Source organism: Saimiri boliviensis, chromosome 7 (assembly GCF_048565385.1).
Source record: "Saimiri boliviensis isolate mSaiBol1 chromosome 7, mSaiBol1.pri, whole genome shotgun sequence".
NCBI lineage: Eukaryota > Metazoa > Chordata > Mammalia > Primates > Cebidae > Saimiri > Saimiri boliviensis.
Window position 1 is genome coordinate 85,852,025 of NC_133455.1, and position 18,546 is coordinate 85,870,570.

Consider the following 18,546-nt stretch of genomic DNA (forward strand, 5'->3'; position numbering starts at 1 on the left):
CCTCTAATTAAATTATAAGTGTCTCAAATGCAAGAATTCTTGAAAAACACAAAAGAAACAAAAAATAGCATGTCTTATGCTCCTTATTGGAACAAATTTACTTTTAAAGAATTCTAAGATGCCAGGGGTAAATCTTGTATATGGGTTATTAAGTAGAAGTTAATTATAAAGCAAAGGACTGAGGCCAAACTATTAGAGGAGTAGACTGGTCAAAAAGTGAGTGTAGGCACAATAAACCATGAGAAACCTACCATTGTATTGTGCTGAGAAGTGGGAGTCCTATGGCCACAAGTCTCTTGCGTCAGCAGAGAAACTGGTTGAAATTCCTCAGAGTGAGGCTTGTTGGGAAAACTCACATGCAAGGGAAGGTGAAAGGCTGGGAGCCCGTCACTCTCCTCTTCTTCCACTTTCTGTCTGCTTGTCACCATGGCTACCTCTCCATCTGCTTCCCCATACGGAGAGGCTGGTCGCTTGGAAGACATCCTGGAAGGAACAAAAGAGGAGAAAATAATGAAACCTCCACATAAATCCTTAATGCCGTCATTGTGTGGTTAGGGGCCATTGTAACAGAAATGCCTTTTTGTGCTAGCAGAGAGCAGGAAACCATCCAAATACCACTGCAAAGCACACACAATCAGAAACAATGGCCAAGCAGGTAGCAACAGAACAGTGCTTGTTTGTTGTGAGAATAATACACTAATATAGCACTCTCTTGTATTCTGGCTTCTTAAACAAGAGAATTCACCTAAGAACACTGCATAATGAAAGACCATTCCATTTTAGAGGAAAGAAAAATACCCATCTAGTTTTACACTCTGATAGACCTTATTGAAGACAGAACATCTATGAATAGCAAATACTGTTGGCAGTTTAAAAGAAGAGAAATAACTAAAATTTCTTTCATCAAAAAAAGACTCAATATATAAATGATTGCCATTAAAACAAATTTGCATTTTGTTGGAAGATTACTGTAAAATGTAGAAATATTGGTTATAAGCAAGCCTCAGAGCAACTGACAAAAAGTTTAGTATTTTTTTTAAAGCTTATTAAGGATTGAATCAATTTTATAATCACTGTTCACTTAAAACATTTGAGAATTTTCTTTCCCTCTCCTCCCCAAACTACCCAATTTTGGCATTTAGTTATAATAACAAAGTTGTGAGGTAGCAAAATAGGTGAGAATATTAAAATAATTCAATTCCATTTTCACAACTCCATGAATGATTTAGATGTGAATAATTCTGACTTATTTATCCTTAGAATACTTAAATAAAAGAAAAAAAATCCAAAGATGGTTTTTTTTTTTTTGATGAGCTAAAGCCTACATGAAAATCAGCTTACATAACTGAACAAGAATTCAACATTTTCTTTCTACCTGAGACTGATTAAGAATATTATTAGAGGTTAAATATATGTGGCAAATATTTTAAATAGAAAATTCCTTTTCCTTTCATTAAAATATTTACATAGAAATAAAATCAAGTTAAAATATTTAATTTAAAAAACTTTCTGGTAGTATTTATAACTTAATCTGACCCTGAAAAAGCTGTTTTCTGTTTTGTTTTGTTTTGTTTTTTTGTTCAGCAAACAAAGAGTGTTTACAAAATCATTCATTCTTATGCTGGACCAGTGAGACGGGAGGCAGGGAAGTATTTACTAACTACCGCAACACTTTCTTCATATAGATCACTGATTTTTAAATGTAAAAAGCGTTACCCAAAATGCCGCTAATCACTGTTGAATAATATTATTTTTAGAGCTAGAAGTTTCAAAAGAAAAAATGCATTCAAGTACTGAAGATATTTTATTAAAACTAACAGGACAAGAGAAAAACATAAGGACCTTAGAATCAGACAAATAAGATTTAAAATACTGATTCTGTCACCTATTAGCTATGAGACTTAATTTCTCTATCTCAACTTACTCATCTTTAAGGTGAAAAATACCTACCTGATAAGATTTTTTTGAAAATGAACTATGCACCCTGTGAAAAATAACTAGTGTATTATTTAACACAGAATACACACTCAGTAAATAATCCCTGTTTATTTAACAACCTTAAACTACAGTGTGACTCACCCACCCTCAAAAAATAAAAACACTCAAACATGAGGAAAACAGACTGCTTACTAAAGGGTTTAACTATAAAATCAACTTAAAATACGAAGTTTCCCCTTAGAGAAATGCTCTCTGCCTAGCAATAGTTAGCAGTAAATTGACCAAATGTAATAGCAAATATTCAAAACAATATCTTAATAGTACAGGTGTTGATCAGCCAAAGAAACAGATAAAGAGGAGGAAACGGGAAGCTACCATGTCAGCACTGTCTAAAGGAGAAGTAGATTTGGATACCAAAGTTCAAGTAATTTTAACCATTTCCAATCCCGTGACCACAGCCTATTCCAAGTATATTCTAAGTATGGAGAAGTATATGAGGAGCTAGAATTAACAGAGTTAGAATAGTTCTAGTTTCATTGGCAATACCATATCGCACACCAAACTGATATATTACTAAACATAACAACCCATGAACACTAGAGATATTTAATTCCCACTATTCTGATTCCACGTTCTACAGGCAAACTTCTGATTCTCATACAAAGAGTTTGAAGACAGAACAGACTTAAAATATTTAAGGTCTTTGTGAAGTGATTTATTAAACTAATAAAGAAACTTTTAATTATTTCTTAGTTTCATATGTAGCTTGACTATAAGGAGCTTATGCCTTTGTTATACAAACCTTAGCATTTGTGGTCTATGTGGGCATTATCATTCTTACTGGAATTAATACACTGGTATTCCGGTGGCTGTCTCAGCCTCACGTGCAGTCTCTCAATGTCTAAAACCTCTAGTTTCTTGACAAGAGCCAGATTCTGGGTCATCAACACAGAAAGCAAGATCAGCTAGCCATTCGTAAGTTCATACAATTCTTTGATCTTCAGAACCATGACTTTTCTGTTGATTTCTACTTTATTAATATCATTATTAACATCGATTATGAAAACTGAAAGTCCAAAAGTAGACATAGGTAGTTAAGGTAGTCAGATAGACATTGATAGATTTTTTCAAAACTTCTAGTTATTTCAGAAGCTAAATTAACTTTCTATTTAACTGGGTAAGTATTCTCTATGTAAAGCATTCTAGGGAGCAAGAAGGTTAAGTTTTATAACACTGAACATGAAAGAGTTATGGTGCCAGAAGGCAATTGATCCTGGAATGTCACATATCTTATGCTTATTTCAATTCCATTTTCAGAGTTTTATAGAATGTTCTTAATGCACTGAACTTGAAAGTATTTTTAATTTAATTCAGGTAAAAGATTTCTTAAAGATTTGTTAAATTATTATAATAAAAACAGTCATGGTTATATTTCAATTATAGGATACTAAGTCAGAAAAGTAAACTATTTAACAAATTACATATAGAGATGTCAATCTGTTGGTTGTATTATTCATGTTTACTATGACCTGCAGTACTTCTAAAAAATATTGACAACAAAATCACCAATAACATTAGGTTCTAAATTTTTGTCCATCTACCAAAGTCTTTCATCTTGGACAGAAAAAAAGCCTCATTAAGAAGGCACCACAAATGTCCATATATTGTTCTTCTGGGATATATAGCTTCCACTGCATGACTTACACTAACTATGTATCTGTATTGCAGTAACAATCTGAGTATCTAGGCTGGTGTATGCTCTTACGTATCCTTCAGATATAATTTTTGTCACTTCTGTGATGCTAGGCTTACCAATGAACAAAACTCAGACTTCAAAGAAACTGACATAATACAGACAAATGTAATCTAACCTGAAACCACCTTGGTGAGCTATGATGACATAACACTGGTCTTAACTCACTTTGTGGTTAAAAAAACAACAACAACAACAACAACAACAAAAACACCTTGATAGAACTGACATCTAATTTTAAGACACAAGAAAAATCTTCCAAGTCATCAGCAACTAGTTGCTGATCATCTACCATGTGCAAGACACTTATATAATGGGAACAAAAAACCTATTTCTCAGCCTCTGGTTAAAGAAGCATATGAGCTGGTTGAGAATATTTTAAATAAAAGGATAAACACGAATGAAAGACAGTTCAGTCTAAATGCCAGATGACATCATAGCTAAGTATTTGAGTGCTTCTTGAGGACCAGAGCATCCTTAAATGCTGCACAAAATGGTTGAACCAGTTGGCTTTCAAGGAAAAAGAATAAATAAATGCTGTACAATAAACGGAGAGGGAATTTCACATAGAAAGTTATGATAAAAGCAAAGATATAGAGATGCTTTTAGAAAGTATTATATAAATTTAGGGTTCAAGCTTACTCAAAAAAAGGAGACTGAGGAATATGGATCAAATCCCATGTGTGGATTGTAACACTCCTGAAATTGCTGAGTTACATGAACAAAACAAGAAACATCCTCCCTTGTAAAAAACAACTTGATTTTGAAAGGAAGGTGTCTCCTTCCCTTCATTTCCCCTTGTAGCATTCTGCACAATCAAGCTACTCTTGATAAATGTGACAATAAATATAAAACTTCTGGGGTCTTTTGCTCTTGGCTGATGGCTCTCCATGTGCCTTATAATCGCTCTGCAAGTAGGATATCCCAAATGTGTTCGGACATGGACACCAAACTTAGAGGTAGGGCAGAAGGTATAAGACTGAAACAGAAAGATAAAGCAGTGGTTCTAAACCTTTGGCTGGACACTGGAATTACCTAGAGAGGTTTTAAAAATACTGATCCCTGGGTTTTACCCTTAGAAATTCCCTTAGAATGCCAGGTGTGGTGGCTCATGCCTGTAATCCCAGAACTTTGGGAGGCTGAGATGGGCAGATCATGAGGTCAGGGGTTTGAGTACAGCCCGACCAACATGGTGAAACCCCATCTCTACCAAAAATACAAAAATCAGCCCAGCATGGTGCCACATGCCTGTAATCCCAGCTACTCGGGAAGCTGAGGCAGGAGAATTGCTTAAACCCAAGAGGCGGAGGTTACAGTAAGCAGAGAGTATGCCACTGCACTCCAGCCTGAGTGACAGAGCAAGACTCTATCTCAAACAAACAAACAAAAAAAAGAAATTCCCTTAGAAAATCTGATGTTATTGGTTCCAAAGGGTGACTAGGTATCAGAAATTTTGAAAGCTCCCCACTTATTTTAACATGCAGTCAATGTTGCAAACAATGGGTGTAGTAAAAATAATGCACCCCCAAACCAAGATGTCCAGGTCTTAATACTCTACATGTCAAAAGGGACTTTGCCTGTGTAATTAAGTATTTTGAAAGGAGGAGATTATTTTAAATATTGTTGTTGTGTCCAAAGTAATCATATACACCCTTATAAGAGGGAGAAGAAAAATCAGAGTCAGAGGAAGAGACTAGATGATATTATGCTACTGGCTTTGAAGATGGAAGATGAGGCCATGAGCCAAGGAATGCTGACTGCCTCTTGAAGCTAGAAAACACAATGGAAAAGACCCTTTCCTAGAGCCTCTAGAAGAAATGTGCCCTGCCAACATCTTGATTTTAGGACTTCTGACTTTCAAAACTGTAAAAGAATACATTTGTATTTTTTAAGCCATGTTTGTCATAATTTGTTATAGCAGATGTGTGTGTGTGTGGGGCAGGGGGCACGCACACACCATTGATTTAAGCACATTTTTTTCATGGTTGGTATTTTAATCAGTCTGGAATCCTCCTACCCCAGACATATACTTGCCTCCTTCCACTCTTCATTTAGTTTTCTGCTCAAACATTATTTCCTCAGTAAGGCCTTCCTTGGTCATTCCTCCTAAACCTGCACTCCAATCCTATTCTTAGTCCTTACGCATTTTGTTCACAGCCTTTATAATCACTTTACGTATTTTATACTTATTTGTTTATGGTCAATCTCCCCCTACTATAAGATCTACATAGGCAGACTATATTTTTGTTCACAGCTACTTGCCCAGTACTTAGAACCTTTCTGAAAATAATAGTCTTCCAGTATATATGCAACATGAATAGCTACTAACTAAAACCAGTAACCCTCTGATTATGCCCTACTTATGTATAGCTTTAAGATTTAATCTTATAGGACAACTATGCTTCAAATATGTCTCAGTATTGTCAGAAATAACAGAGGTCAGTAATACCATCTTTCCTTAATAATTTTAGCATAAAGGAATTGGTAAGCTCTAATAATGTTTTTTAAAAGCTTGTGTAAAACAGTATAGCTCTGATTAAAAATTTATTTATTTAACATGTGTAAGTAAAAGACTACAAAGGTTAAATAAATTTACCAATAAACACTACAGAGTTAATTATTAATAGTTATTACTGAGGTACCATCTACTTACTGCTAAAAACTTTAAAAAACTTTTTAGGATATGTTCTTTGGTACAATTCTTCTAGAAAATGACAACATGTACAGAATTAAAGATATTACGTATTTGGAACAATATAAAATGAAAGACTCAGAATAGAGATTATTTTCCTTATACGGTAGATTTTTAAAGTTTCTTTCTTTAAATATTTTAACCTTTGACTAGATAATACACAAATTAAAATCCTAGGATGCAGTGCCTTCTACTGGTTGTTCTTCCAAATGATAATATTATTTATCTTAAAGTTTGTAGTTATATGTAAAAATTGCAAAAATAAATATCTAGAAAGAGGAAACTCAAATTCCAGTTCTGCTATAAAGCCATCCCTTACCACCATAGCAGAAGCAACAATGTCCAATCTCAAACTACACTGCCAACTCTTCTCAGTAGCATACATTAAAAAATTAATCACTATATGTAAACTTTATTAAAGTATTTAATTTTTTTATTAGTATGTACAGTATCTGCAACTACAATAGAAGCATGTGGAAAATAAGAATGCTATTTTTAATTTCTTCAGTTCCCATGCCATGGAACATGTCTTTTAAGTAAAGTTTTTGCAATTACAGTTCTGTTTTTGACCACTTCACTTTATGTCGCCAAAATTAATGTGAAGGATGTGACTTTACGTGTATGATAAAGGTCTTTCCAAATTGCTCTGCATTTGTTTTCCCAAACATTCTAATCCTTTACACCAAATGAGATACAATTAATAATAGGGCAGTCTAATTCCTAGCACATAGTTGGCAATGTATTTCTTTTATGAATAAATTAATAAATTGAATGAGTCCCTATTTTGTGCCAACCAAGTTACCTTTGTGTCATAAATAAAACGGGCAACTTAGATATGATGATTCTTCTGCATCACCTTTAAGGAAGTTACAGTTTAGATGGAAACAGGAGATATATACCTACTCATCCATTTATCCATTCGTTCATTCATTAGTGGGAAAACATCATTTAGTGAAAGATACTATGTGCCCAATAGGCAGCAACATAATTAATAAATTAAGAAAGAATATTGGAAGGTACATCCCTTTTTAAAAATGAGTGCAACAGCAGATAGATAGATAATAGATGGTATCTCACTAATGGGAAAATGCTTCCCCGAAAATACAAGAATTCAACAGGGTAATGAAGAATGGATCAGACACACAGGAGTGGGTATGGTTTCTAACCCTTTTCTTCCAGCACTTTAGGAGACCAAGGAAGGAAGATTCCTTGAACTCCAGAGTTCAACAGCAGGCTGGGTCAAACACGGAGATTCTGTCTCTAGAAAATATTTTAAAAATTAGTTGGGCATGGTGGCCCATGCCTGTAGTCCCAGTAACTCAGGAGGCTGAAGTGGGAGAATTGTTTGAGCCCAGTAGAGCAAGGCTGCAGTGAGCTATGACGGTGGCCCTGAGCTGCAGGCTAGGCAACCAAGTGAGGTCCTATCGCAAAGAAAATTTATTTTAATTAAAAATATTTAATAAAATGCATCTTCTTAAGGGAACACTGAATACGGATATGCAAAGCAAAATAAAAATTGGCAAGTCAAAGAGAATAATAAATAATAGTTTTCTGGAAGTTACATGCCTTAAGTTTTTTAGTAGCAAGAATATTTGTTCAGGACATTTACATCTACTTGTCTGGTTCCTTTTGTAATTAAGGTTGTTGTGAAAAGGCTAATCAGTATTAGAAATTAAACTTTACTGTGCATTAAAGATTCTTTCACAATAGAATGTTACTTATCCAATACAGTAAATCAAAACAGAAATTGAGCTCGAATAGAAAGGTTTTAATTCAAATGAATGAAACAAGAAACACTTATATTTGATGCATAAACAGAATTACACAAATTTAGCATATCATGTTTTTAAGAAAGAAACATCAATTTCGTTACTCTTATCCATGAATTTCAATTATTATTATGATACCTTATAGTTCATACTTTCCCTCTTACGTGTTTTGAACATCTTTATTTTTCTAAGTTCAGAGTTTACTCTGTGAGCATTCCACGTAAATTTTTATAACCAAGTCTGTCATATGTAATATTCAAAAGTCTTTTAAATAGAAAATTTATTTATGGTAAACATGCAGTCTTTCAAACTTTTATACCATTTTTCTTTTCTCTAAATCCTCTTTGCCATCAGTTTCTGATATAGAACATGTCAATCTCCATACTTCTCTACCCATTTCTTCCCACATACAAAGACCTCATTCATTACATTGTTATTTAGAGGCATGAACAAGTTCATCAGGTGCTGGCATAAAATATAAATTGAAGTAGAAACACAGATTTCATAGACATATAAAAACAGACAACATAGAATAAAAAAGATAAACTTCCTTGTAATCTTTACTATGTATTTCACGAGAGTAGAGATCAATAAAATTTCCTATAATGTGTGAATCTAAAATCAAAACTAATTTTTGAGCTATATTTACTTATGAATAAATTAGCATTCTGTTGTTAAATGTAATCTGAGTTTATGTAAAATAGACATTACAGAAGTTTCAACTGTATTTAAAAACATGTTCATCAAAAAGGTGGTCACCAACAACTTTTGAAGTGATCTTCACCAAGGTTGCCCCATGTTTACCTTGCCACATGTTTAGTTTCTGAGATGTTCTCCACATTGAGATCAAGTACTTCATTACATCTTCCCTTCTTTCTGATAGGAAGATCATCACTTTTCACTTGTTCACCACCTTTTTGCTCTTCTCTTTGCTAGCATCACTACTTTTACCAAATACCTTTTCCCAGCCTCTTCCATGCCACTAAAGTCAGAGATGGAAGGGAGGGTAAGATGAGTGAAACAATGTAGAGGTCCAGGTTTCTACCAGGAAATAGTATAAAACAGAAAAAGAAAAAAAAACCATTGAAGATAGACAAGGAAAGGATCAGAAATAGAATCTGAGTCTTGTAATTATCTGAAAGAAATGAGTGATTCTTTACTATTAGTTGAACACAGGATATTTTAAAAGTTTTTAAAATAACGTATCTAAAATAAGCAGGAAAACTCACTAGAAAACGTCCATTTTTGTTTTGTTAACTACTGTTCTATCCTTTTCTAAACAGGGAGACAAACATTTAAAAACAGCTCATGGCAGCCAAAATCCATCCTACGAAATGATTCAGAATTCATAATTCATTCTTCCTTTATGCCTTCTTTTCTTACTGTTTCACTAATAACTGTAAATCACTAAAATTTTATTTCAGCATTAGACTTTGTCTTATCGTCTGGAGACCCCCAGAAAACATTCTAGTAAGAAGACTGTTTTATTATAAGTAACATAATAGTTGGGCTATGAAGTCAAGCTTTATCTAAACAATTATATTTGCTAGCTAACATGTCTGTTTCATTATTTTGATATTAATCCACACTTACTATGTGCCTAAAACAAGAGTAGTCCTCATAAATAAAAAGGAAGAAAAAACATTTAATTAAACTCCACTGAAATAATTTTATATTGTTAAATCTTGCAAAAGTTAGAGTTAATTGTGATAAATATAACAAAACTGAAGGAAAACTAGTTCAGGGAAGCTTGTATGACTCCTATGTACAAATTCACTTTCATTAAGAAGAAACAGTAAATGTTTTAACATAATTCTATATTGTTTTGAAAAAATTATCAATACTTTTCTCATGATTTACAAGAAAGAGTATGGCAATAAGCAGGTTCTACTTAAAAATTTGCCTAACTTTATCTTGAATCATTAAAAATTACAATGATTTTATTTCCTTCTCTCTGAAACAGAAACACCTTTATTTGAGATATCACACATTTGATCACAGAATCTCTCTAATCATCAAAGATACTAAATTTCAACCAAGTCACCTTGAAGAAAAATAATAGAAATGATTAAGACTTTTATGTATTGAAGAGAAATTTCTTTTAAGTTGCAGATAAAATGACCAAATGCATAGGTTTGGGAGAAAACAACACAAGTCCATAAAGAGCAATTTTGTTGTAAATTATTTAATTCATGTATTGTTATACATTTGCTGTTAATTGCAAACTGAAAAATATGTTTAACCTTCAGCCATCTACAAGTTAAAGATATCAAAGTCCTTTTGTTCTGATTATCTATAAATTACTTAGAATAATATAGCATTAAGATCTGTGATTCTAGAACTTCTTATTTATAGTTAGAAAATGTATACTTTTTAAGGCAATAAAAAGCTTTTTCCATGTGAGCATGGGTTTTGCCTTTCTGACAGCTCTAAGTCCACAGGATGTGGAGGGATGATTTAAATTTTACATCAAAATTGTGACTGCACTAGACTTTTTTCCCCCTTCTCAAGGGAGGCATTGTTCTTGCCTTTCCATAACCAGGCGTGACAGCGCCAGACTGGAGTCATACGGCTGGTCTCTGAGTCAGCGTGAAAGTGCTCACCTCCTGAGTTTCCCCAGATGCTCAGCTCCTTGTGTGTCTGAAAGCTAAGCAGAGTGGCCACATATCCCATTCCTGGGACAGACACAGGAATGAGGGGAAGAATCTAGGGTTTAGTAAAAACTATCTCTTCCGGTATAGGCTGTAAAAATCTTTTATTAATAATATGAAGTACGAAAAAACCAAAGCCCCATGTTTAATATAAGTACAATTTTTCTGACCCAAAAGTTCAGAGAATTGATTAACAAATTGATTAATGAGTAATAGTGTGCTTCTGGGTTAAGGAAATAAAGAAAGTATTAAAAATCAGAAGCCTTTTGGATTTTTCTGAGACATATGGTTGCCATATGTATAAATTTTAGGTTATGGACAGCCGAATAGCAAAAAAAAAAAAAAAAAAAAATACTGTGTAAAATGCTTACCAATTCTCAATATCTCAAATAAGGTATCTTTTAAAATTATCTGCAGAATCCCTGCTACCAGGACAATCTTTTCTGCTATCAGAACAATTGCTAGTGAAAAGGAATTAATTCCATTTCTATTGTTCTATCCTGGAATAAACCTGTCAGGTCTAAGTTTGGGAGATGGCTGTGTCTTGTTTATATATGCAACCGTGTGTGTGCACGAAAGAGAAAGACAGAAAGAGGAATTAGAGGAAGAGGAGGAAGAGGACGAGGAGAAGACAAGCAGAAGAAAGAGAAACTTTACTATCTGATGATATGCTAATGAACATTAACAATCTTTCTTTTTTACGGAACCCCTCCATTAAGGATTGGACCATACCACCTTAATTTAATCATGATCTGATGCTAACAACATTCAATACTACATAATTCAAAACTATTTGGTTGAAAGTTTTGTGTATTTCAAAGAAAAAAATAAGGAAGTAGAAAAAAACTCCTTCCAATTTGTTAACCCACAAAAAGGAAAGCCAAATGATAATGTAATTCCTAAATATTACTACTACTAATCTCTTAGTAATACCAGTCAATTTTTTCATGTTACCCTTATGAGGATGTATTAACGTATACATATACAAATGTGTATGTGGGAATGTTTGTAATAATGTGTGAAAACAGTTCACCATATTCACCATACTTATGGAAGAAGATGGATTTTCATTCATGGATAACACTGGTCAGGTGAGGTGCATAAGCAAAAAAAAAATTGTCTTGATAGGAAAGAATATCTATTCAGGCTTAATAATACTGAGACCTCTATAAAAATATTATTTCACTTGTTTTAATGACTTGGTCATTTTGACCCTTTTAGGACTTTACCGTACTGCAATGGCAGAACTGCAAATAGGGAATCAAATTTTATTTTCTAAAACAAAATCCTTATTTACTGATTTGGAACATCATTCCCTGACTTCTTATCTGGGATTCTTCCTGTTAAAGTGCCTGTCCCCACTCTTGCTATCTCCCTCCTGTCTCACATTACTGGCTAAGTCTAAATAAATAGCAAATTGTCCCATAATCAAAAGTGACTTATTCTTAGCATGGCGTATGTCTTGAAATAAAATCTGTGGCATGTTTAATTTATTTAGGATCTAATAATGATGACAAAAATAATTAAGTAACCAGTCTAGTTTTAATTTCTTTTGTTTTCAAAGGTCATTGTGAAATCAAGCAAGTTAAGCCGTCTAAAAAAAAACCTCTAGAGAATGCTTCCTCACTAGCAGAAATGAGAAAGGAGGCCCACAGCTAAAATGTGTACTGAACATCAGCATCAGATTTGTTGAAAACTGACTGTCTAAGTAGTTCAATGAAGAGAAATATTATGACCCCCTACCCTCTTTGGAATCCAAATAATCCTGACAAGGAATCATTTATATATTGCTAAATTCTGGCCAATTTAGGGGGTTCATTCTTTCTTTCCATGCCCCATACAGACTTGGTTACAGCCTGTTTCTACAGCAGCTGTTGAAAATGTACAAAGTAGAAAATATTTATGTTATATTCAAAATAGACAGCAAGGAACGTATATACACAGTGCACAAATCTTTCCTCAAACAACAGCTTCTGATGTGAGAGACAGGGATACTAGACAAAGATAAATTTTCTGAACTTCCCAGCAAAAATAAAGAATTTGCCATCCTAATTAGGAAAAGTCCAAAAGTAAGGGTGCAGTGCCAGAGACGATGAGCATCTATCAACCCAAACTCCAAAACAGCAGGATGCAGCTATGGTTGATGTTATAAGAACGCTGAGCCTCTTCATTGGCTCCTTTCATGCCAAAGCTCCTTTGCTTGGATGAATATGAATTAAATCCATAAGCTTTCCTATTTTTCTAGCTTGACCTCTAAACTCATTTTATGTCTTAACTGTTTATCTTCTTTTCCCATTAATCTTTCTGGTTTTAGCACATGCCCTGTTGTTTTTAGAAAAAAAAAAAAAAAAAAAAAAAGTTTAAAAGCATGGTTCATACTGCTACTGTGGGCAAGTTAGGAATGCTAGCTCCCAAAATAAAAAAAAAAAAAAAATTCAAAGGTTATGGCATATACTGTAGAGAAGAAAATCATCAAACTCCAGCAACGGTATGACAAGTATAAACACACAATAAGTGCAAGATTTGCACTGTATTTCAAACAGGGCTAATATTAATATTACTATTAAGTTCCCATTTGTTCATACTTTAAAAGTATGGCATAGAGATAATCCTTTTGAAATAAACAGCTTTTCCTATATGCTCTCTCTTTTCAATTAGTTCTATGTCTTGGCACATACAATAGATGTTTTCTGCAACACTATAATATGAATATCTAATTTTAGATGGTAATATAGCTCAGTTCATTCCCATCGTTTGTTAGAATATAGCTGATAAGAAACTTCACTGATTAAGACAATTTACCCATATCACGACAAAATCTGTCAGTACAAAAATTAAAACAAAAATTTAAAAAGTAATCACCTTACAAAACTGTAAAAGAAAAACTTAATCAAATAAAAGCAAAACCTTCAAGCTGGAATCTTGCACTTCAATACAGTATTTACCATTTAACATTTTACAGGTACTCAGTCTGCCATCTTTTTCTGCTGTTCTCTACTGTTTCTCCCAAAGCTTAACAAAGGCCCAGCTGTATAAACCAGTCCTGTCAAAGAACATAGTTAAGGGATGGATAAAACAGGGAGGGGTGTCTAACATGCTGACCACTGTCTGAGCTTATGAGGATAAAGGAGCCTTGATGGAGAAAAGTAATCATCCATTGCTGTTTTCTTTTTTTTTTTTTAACCTCATTACCACATGCTAGAACATTTTTTTTTCCACTACCCAAACACCCTCATTCCAATCCCCGACAACTGAAAGACCTTTGTGTTCCAAAGGGGACCGAATCCTCCCCAAGCTCTCCTTCCATCCTCTTTTTTTGTTTTTTGTTGCTGGCAAGTTTATGGAGGCATGATCATTTAAAGACTTCTCAAAATACTGGTTTCCTCTCCATCACACCATCCACACACAGTTTCCTGAAAACATTTTTAAAGGCTGTATAAACTTACTTGCTTTGAATTCCTTTTTACTAAAATATTATCAACAACTTTTGATTTCAACATAGTTATTTATGCTAAGGTCTCTAGAAAATGATACATGCCTTTAAAATATATTAAAGGATATATAATACAGGTAGAATGAGTGCTGAAATCTAGGGTATATAGCTTAAATTTTAAAGAATGTGTTTCTTGTAGAATACATATTTCAAAGGGAGTTGGCTAAGTGCATACTCAAAGTGTGTAGCAACTGTGAGATATGATTCTGAAATTTAAAAAAACTTTCAGCTAAGCTAATTAATCCTTTCAAAATCCTAGCTCTCATGTGTCCAAGAACATCAAACCATGGGGAAGATTTTCTGCAGATTTAAATATGCATTTCCTATTTTCAAGTTTGTCATTCTTACATTCTATGCTGACATTATTTATAAAGGACTGAAGCCTAATCCCCACAAAGATAGCTACCATAACTGCATTGGTTAGTAAGCGAAACACAATAAATGCCCAAGGAAATCCCTGGGCAAGAACCACCAGATCTATATGGAGAGAGCTGCATCATCTGTGAAGTTACTTCTATTCCAGGATGTCTTTTGAGGTTGGGACAAATATTTGAACATTATTAAATCCTCTATTTATCCAAAGACTGTTGCAGCTGCAGTGTCTTCTTCATACTGTCCTGTCAATGACCTAAAGAGATTATCCTTTTTTAGATGGGGTAAAATGTTATTTTTTTCCCCAATCTGTATATTTTTCTATTAAACACGGAAGGTATATTTATAACATAAAACATAGTCTCCTCAGAGTAAACTATTATCTATAGTTGCTTTCAGATCAACCTCTTCCCAACATTCATGGCTGCTTTAGGTACAATAGCAACAGCTACTCTCATTCCAACTTGCTTCATGTAGTAGCCCACTTTCACAAGTAATTGAGTAGTTACCTCCTAGTATTTTTTTCTTATGAAACAGATCTTTTTATATCAAAGTATATAAAAAATACCTGCCAATATCATATTCAAATCATAATACAGAAGTGAAATACAAAAGAAAAACAAAAAATATTTCATTGCAAAAGGGAACAACGTTTAAATCTCCTTACCATCATAAACTTCTCACCTTGCCTCTCCTTAAAGTACTTACTTAACTTTCCAAAAATACATGTGGATAATCTATCCAATATTTTCAAAACCCAACAAAATGTTATTTTGAAAAATAAAACTCAACCACTAAAGATGACACTATTCTGTGACATCTCAAGATATGTTAAAAATATTAATATTAATAATTCTAATACTAATTAAAATGATCATGAAATACAAGCCAAATTTCCTCAATTTCAATATATTTCCCAGAGAGTCTATTTTGTGTATATTATAGTATGTCTTGATGTTAACAAACTTACAGAAATAAAGAGGAGAACCTTAAATCTGCTCAAACTTGTTCTGTTTTTCTTCCATATCTTGCATTTTTGTTACCATAAATGACTTACTAATAATAAACTATAACGATTAAAACCTCTCTGGAAGTGTTTTTTAAAATAATATAAACCTTTTGTTCCTCACAGTTGTTTGCAGAGCAGTAAGAACAATAATGTGAGAGAGACCTAAAGATAAGTTCTAGTACATATTCATGAACTTTGGCTTCTGAGCGACTTGAATGACTCCCACTAATTACACATTGATATATGCCATGACTGTGCTAGATGCTTTACATGTATTATTTCTGGTCACCAAAACAACCCATTATTGGACCACAGACATAAATGTAAGAGCTAAAAGCATAAACCACTTAGAAGGAAGCACAGAAGTACATCTTCATGGCCTTGGGTTAAGCAATGGTTTGCTAGATTTGACACTACACACACAAGTAACAACAACAACAACAACAAAACAGATAAATCGGACTTCATTAAAAATTTTGCACTGAATACGAGGCTAACGATAAAGTGAAAAAGCCCAAAGAATGGGAGAAAATACTTGCAAATCATATATCTGGTATGAGAATTGCATCCAGAATTTATAAAGAATCCTGACAATTTATATATAAATACACACACACACACACACACACACACACACACACAGATATATATATATATATATATATATATGTATATATTTATATACATGGAACTATCGTACAAAACTTACAATAAAAAGACAATCCATTTTTCAAATGAGAAAAGCATCTGAATATACATTTCTCCCAAGAAGATATATAAATGCTCAATAAGCACATAAGAAGATGCTCAAAAGCATTAGTCACCAGGGAAATGTAAACAAAACCACAATAAGATGTCACTGCACATCCACTAAAAGGGCTAAAATAAAAAGGACAGACAATAACAAATGTTGGAGAAGATGTGGAGAAATTGGAACCATCACAGATTGCTGTTAGGAATGTAAAATAGTACAGTCACTTTCAAAAACAGTTTGCAGTTTCTAAAGAGTTACCATATGACCCAGCAACTCACCTCCTTGGTAAATACCAGAGAAAACTGAAAACATATGTCCATGCAAAAACTTGTACACAAAGGTGCATAACAGCATTATTCATAATAGCCAAAAAGTGGAAACAGGCCACGTTTCTGTTAAATGATGAATGAAAAAACAATACGTGGCATATCCATACAATGGAACATGATTCAATAATAAAAATGAAGTATTTATATATGCTACAAAACTGATGAACCTTGAAAACCTTATGCTAAGTGAAAAAAGCCATTCACAAAGGACTATATATTCTAAAATTCCATTTATATGCAACATGCAGAATAGAAAAATCTGTATAGAAGGTAGATAGGTGGTTGTCTTGGCCAGGGTGTGGGGCAGGGAGGAGAAATGGGGAACAACTGCTAAAAGTTACAAGATGTCTTTTAGAGTAATGAAAATATTCTAAAATTAGATGGTGGTGATGGTTGCACAATTCTGAAAGTACTAAAAACCACTGACTCATACACTAAATGGGTAAATTTTATGGTACTGAATTATATTTCAATAAAGCAATATGTTTTACAACTACAAAACACACATCATGGCCTCCATTCCATGATAGAAACTAGCTCAGAGATACTACCTAAGACGATAAAAGTCTCACAGTTAGAAAGTAGCTGAACTAGAATTTGGAGCTAGACTTGCTCCAAATATTATTACATTTTCATCATTCATTAAAAGTCAAATAGAAGATATTTTTGTGAAAAAATACAGGCTTTAAATTGGTTTTTACCCAAAGAATAAAAAATATATTTCTCCTTTCTACTGCTTTTATTTGAATACAAACTTCTATTGAATATTGTTGTTAGATCTACATTAGATACATGTTTTTCTTTTCCTAACTTTTTTTAAGCTCTTTTTTTAGCTCCTTCTCTCTTTGCCACATCATCTTTTTACACCCTGATAGGCAAATATTTGATGACTGTTCTAAAAAAAGGCACTGAATAGATTGACAATTCATTACTAACTCTTACATAGAACAGACAATATCCTGTTTACTAATTTCTTCATTTAAATACTTAGAAAAGATAATATGGGTTATCTTATTACCCAGTAGTTTAGTCTATAGTGGTCTGACCCAGCATTTCATCCTTGTTAACACAGGTAAAGCTTTGGAAGGGTAACTCAATCTTCAGTTTATCACAGAAAACTTCTAAAGAAATTAAAACCTTTGTAAATAACTTCTGGAATAATCTCAAAAATAATAATTATTAACTTTTAATATCTGTTCCCTCCATCTCCAGGGCCCTAAATTCATTTCCTATGAAATCAACTATTGTTGGTGTTCACTGCATAATGAAGTCTTACATTCTTTTTTAAACATTACAGAGGGGAATTAAAATGGGTAAGTTGATGGTTTTCTAAATTTATTTTTCATGGTAGTTTTACAAATACATCTTTACTGTTAAAAAAGTAAAACATTATCCTCAATTAATATCCCATGATATATTCCATGATGCTTTCTACTTATGATAGTAGTTGGAATTAATTTAGGGCAATGCAACACAGGCTTAATTAAACAGACATTGATTTGCCAGGACAAGTAACTTCAAACCAATTTAGAAATCAGGATTTCCTTGAGGTATATCCAGAAGCAAATGTTTCGATTTTTATTTCCTTAAAAATAATTTCATCTCTATCACGATAGAGGAGGAAAAAGTGAATTAGAGGGAAGAGGCACTGACAAATATTTGAGTAATACCAATAACAACAAAATTTGTAAACATAAGTACTGAAGCAAAAGAGCTTACTGATTCCCAAGGATCTGGTTATTTAAAAAATCAATTACTAGTCTCATTATTAAAGTACTTGTTTTAC

General features: G+C 33.2%; 1 protein-coding gene across 16 annotated transcripts in view; it reads right to left on the reverse strand.

Annotated features, from left to right (window-relative positions):
* The window catches only part of SOX5 (SRY-box transcription factor 5), a 1,015,292-nt gene that overhangs the window by 357,431 nt on the left and 639,315 nt on the right, over positions 1 to 18,546 (reverse strand). For 14 of the 16 annotated variants that reach the window (XM_074402912.1, XM_074402908.1, XM_074402910.1 and 11 more), the window contains one exon: positions 252 to 483. In XM_074402912.1, coding sequence (XP_074259013.1) covers positions 252 to 482 — 231 coding nt within the window. In that variant the 5' untranslated portion in view covers position 483. The remainder of the gene's footprint in view (positions 1 to 251; positions 484 to 18,546) is intronic. The other 2 variants (XM_074402920.1, XM_074402919.1) reach the window with 1 other exon arrangement.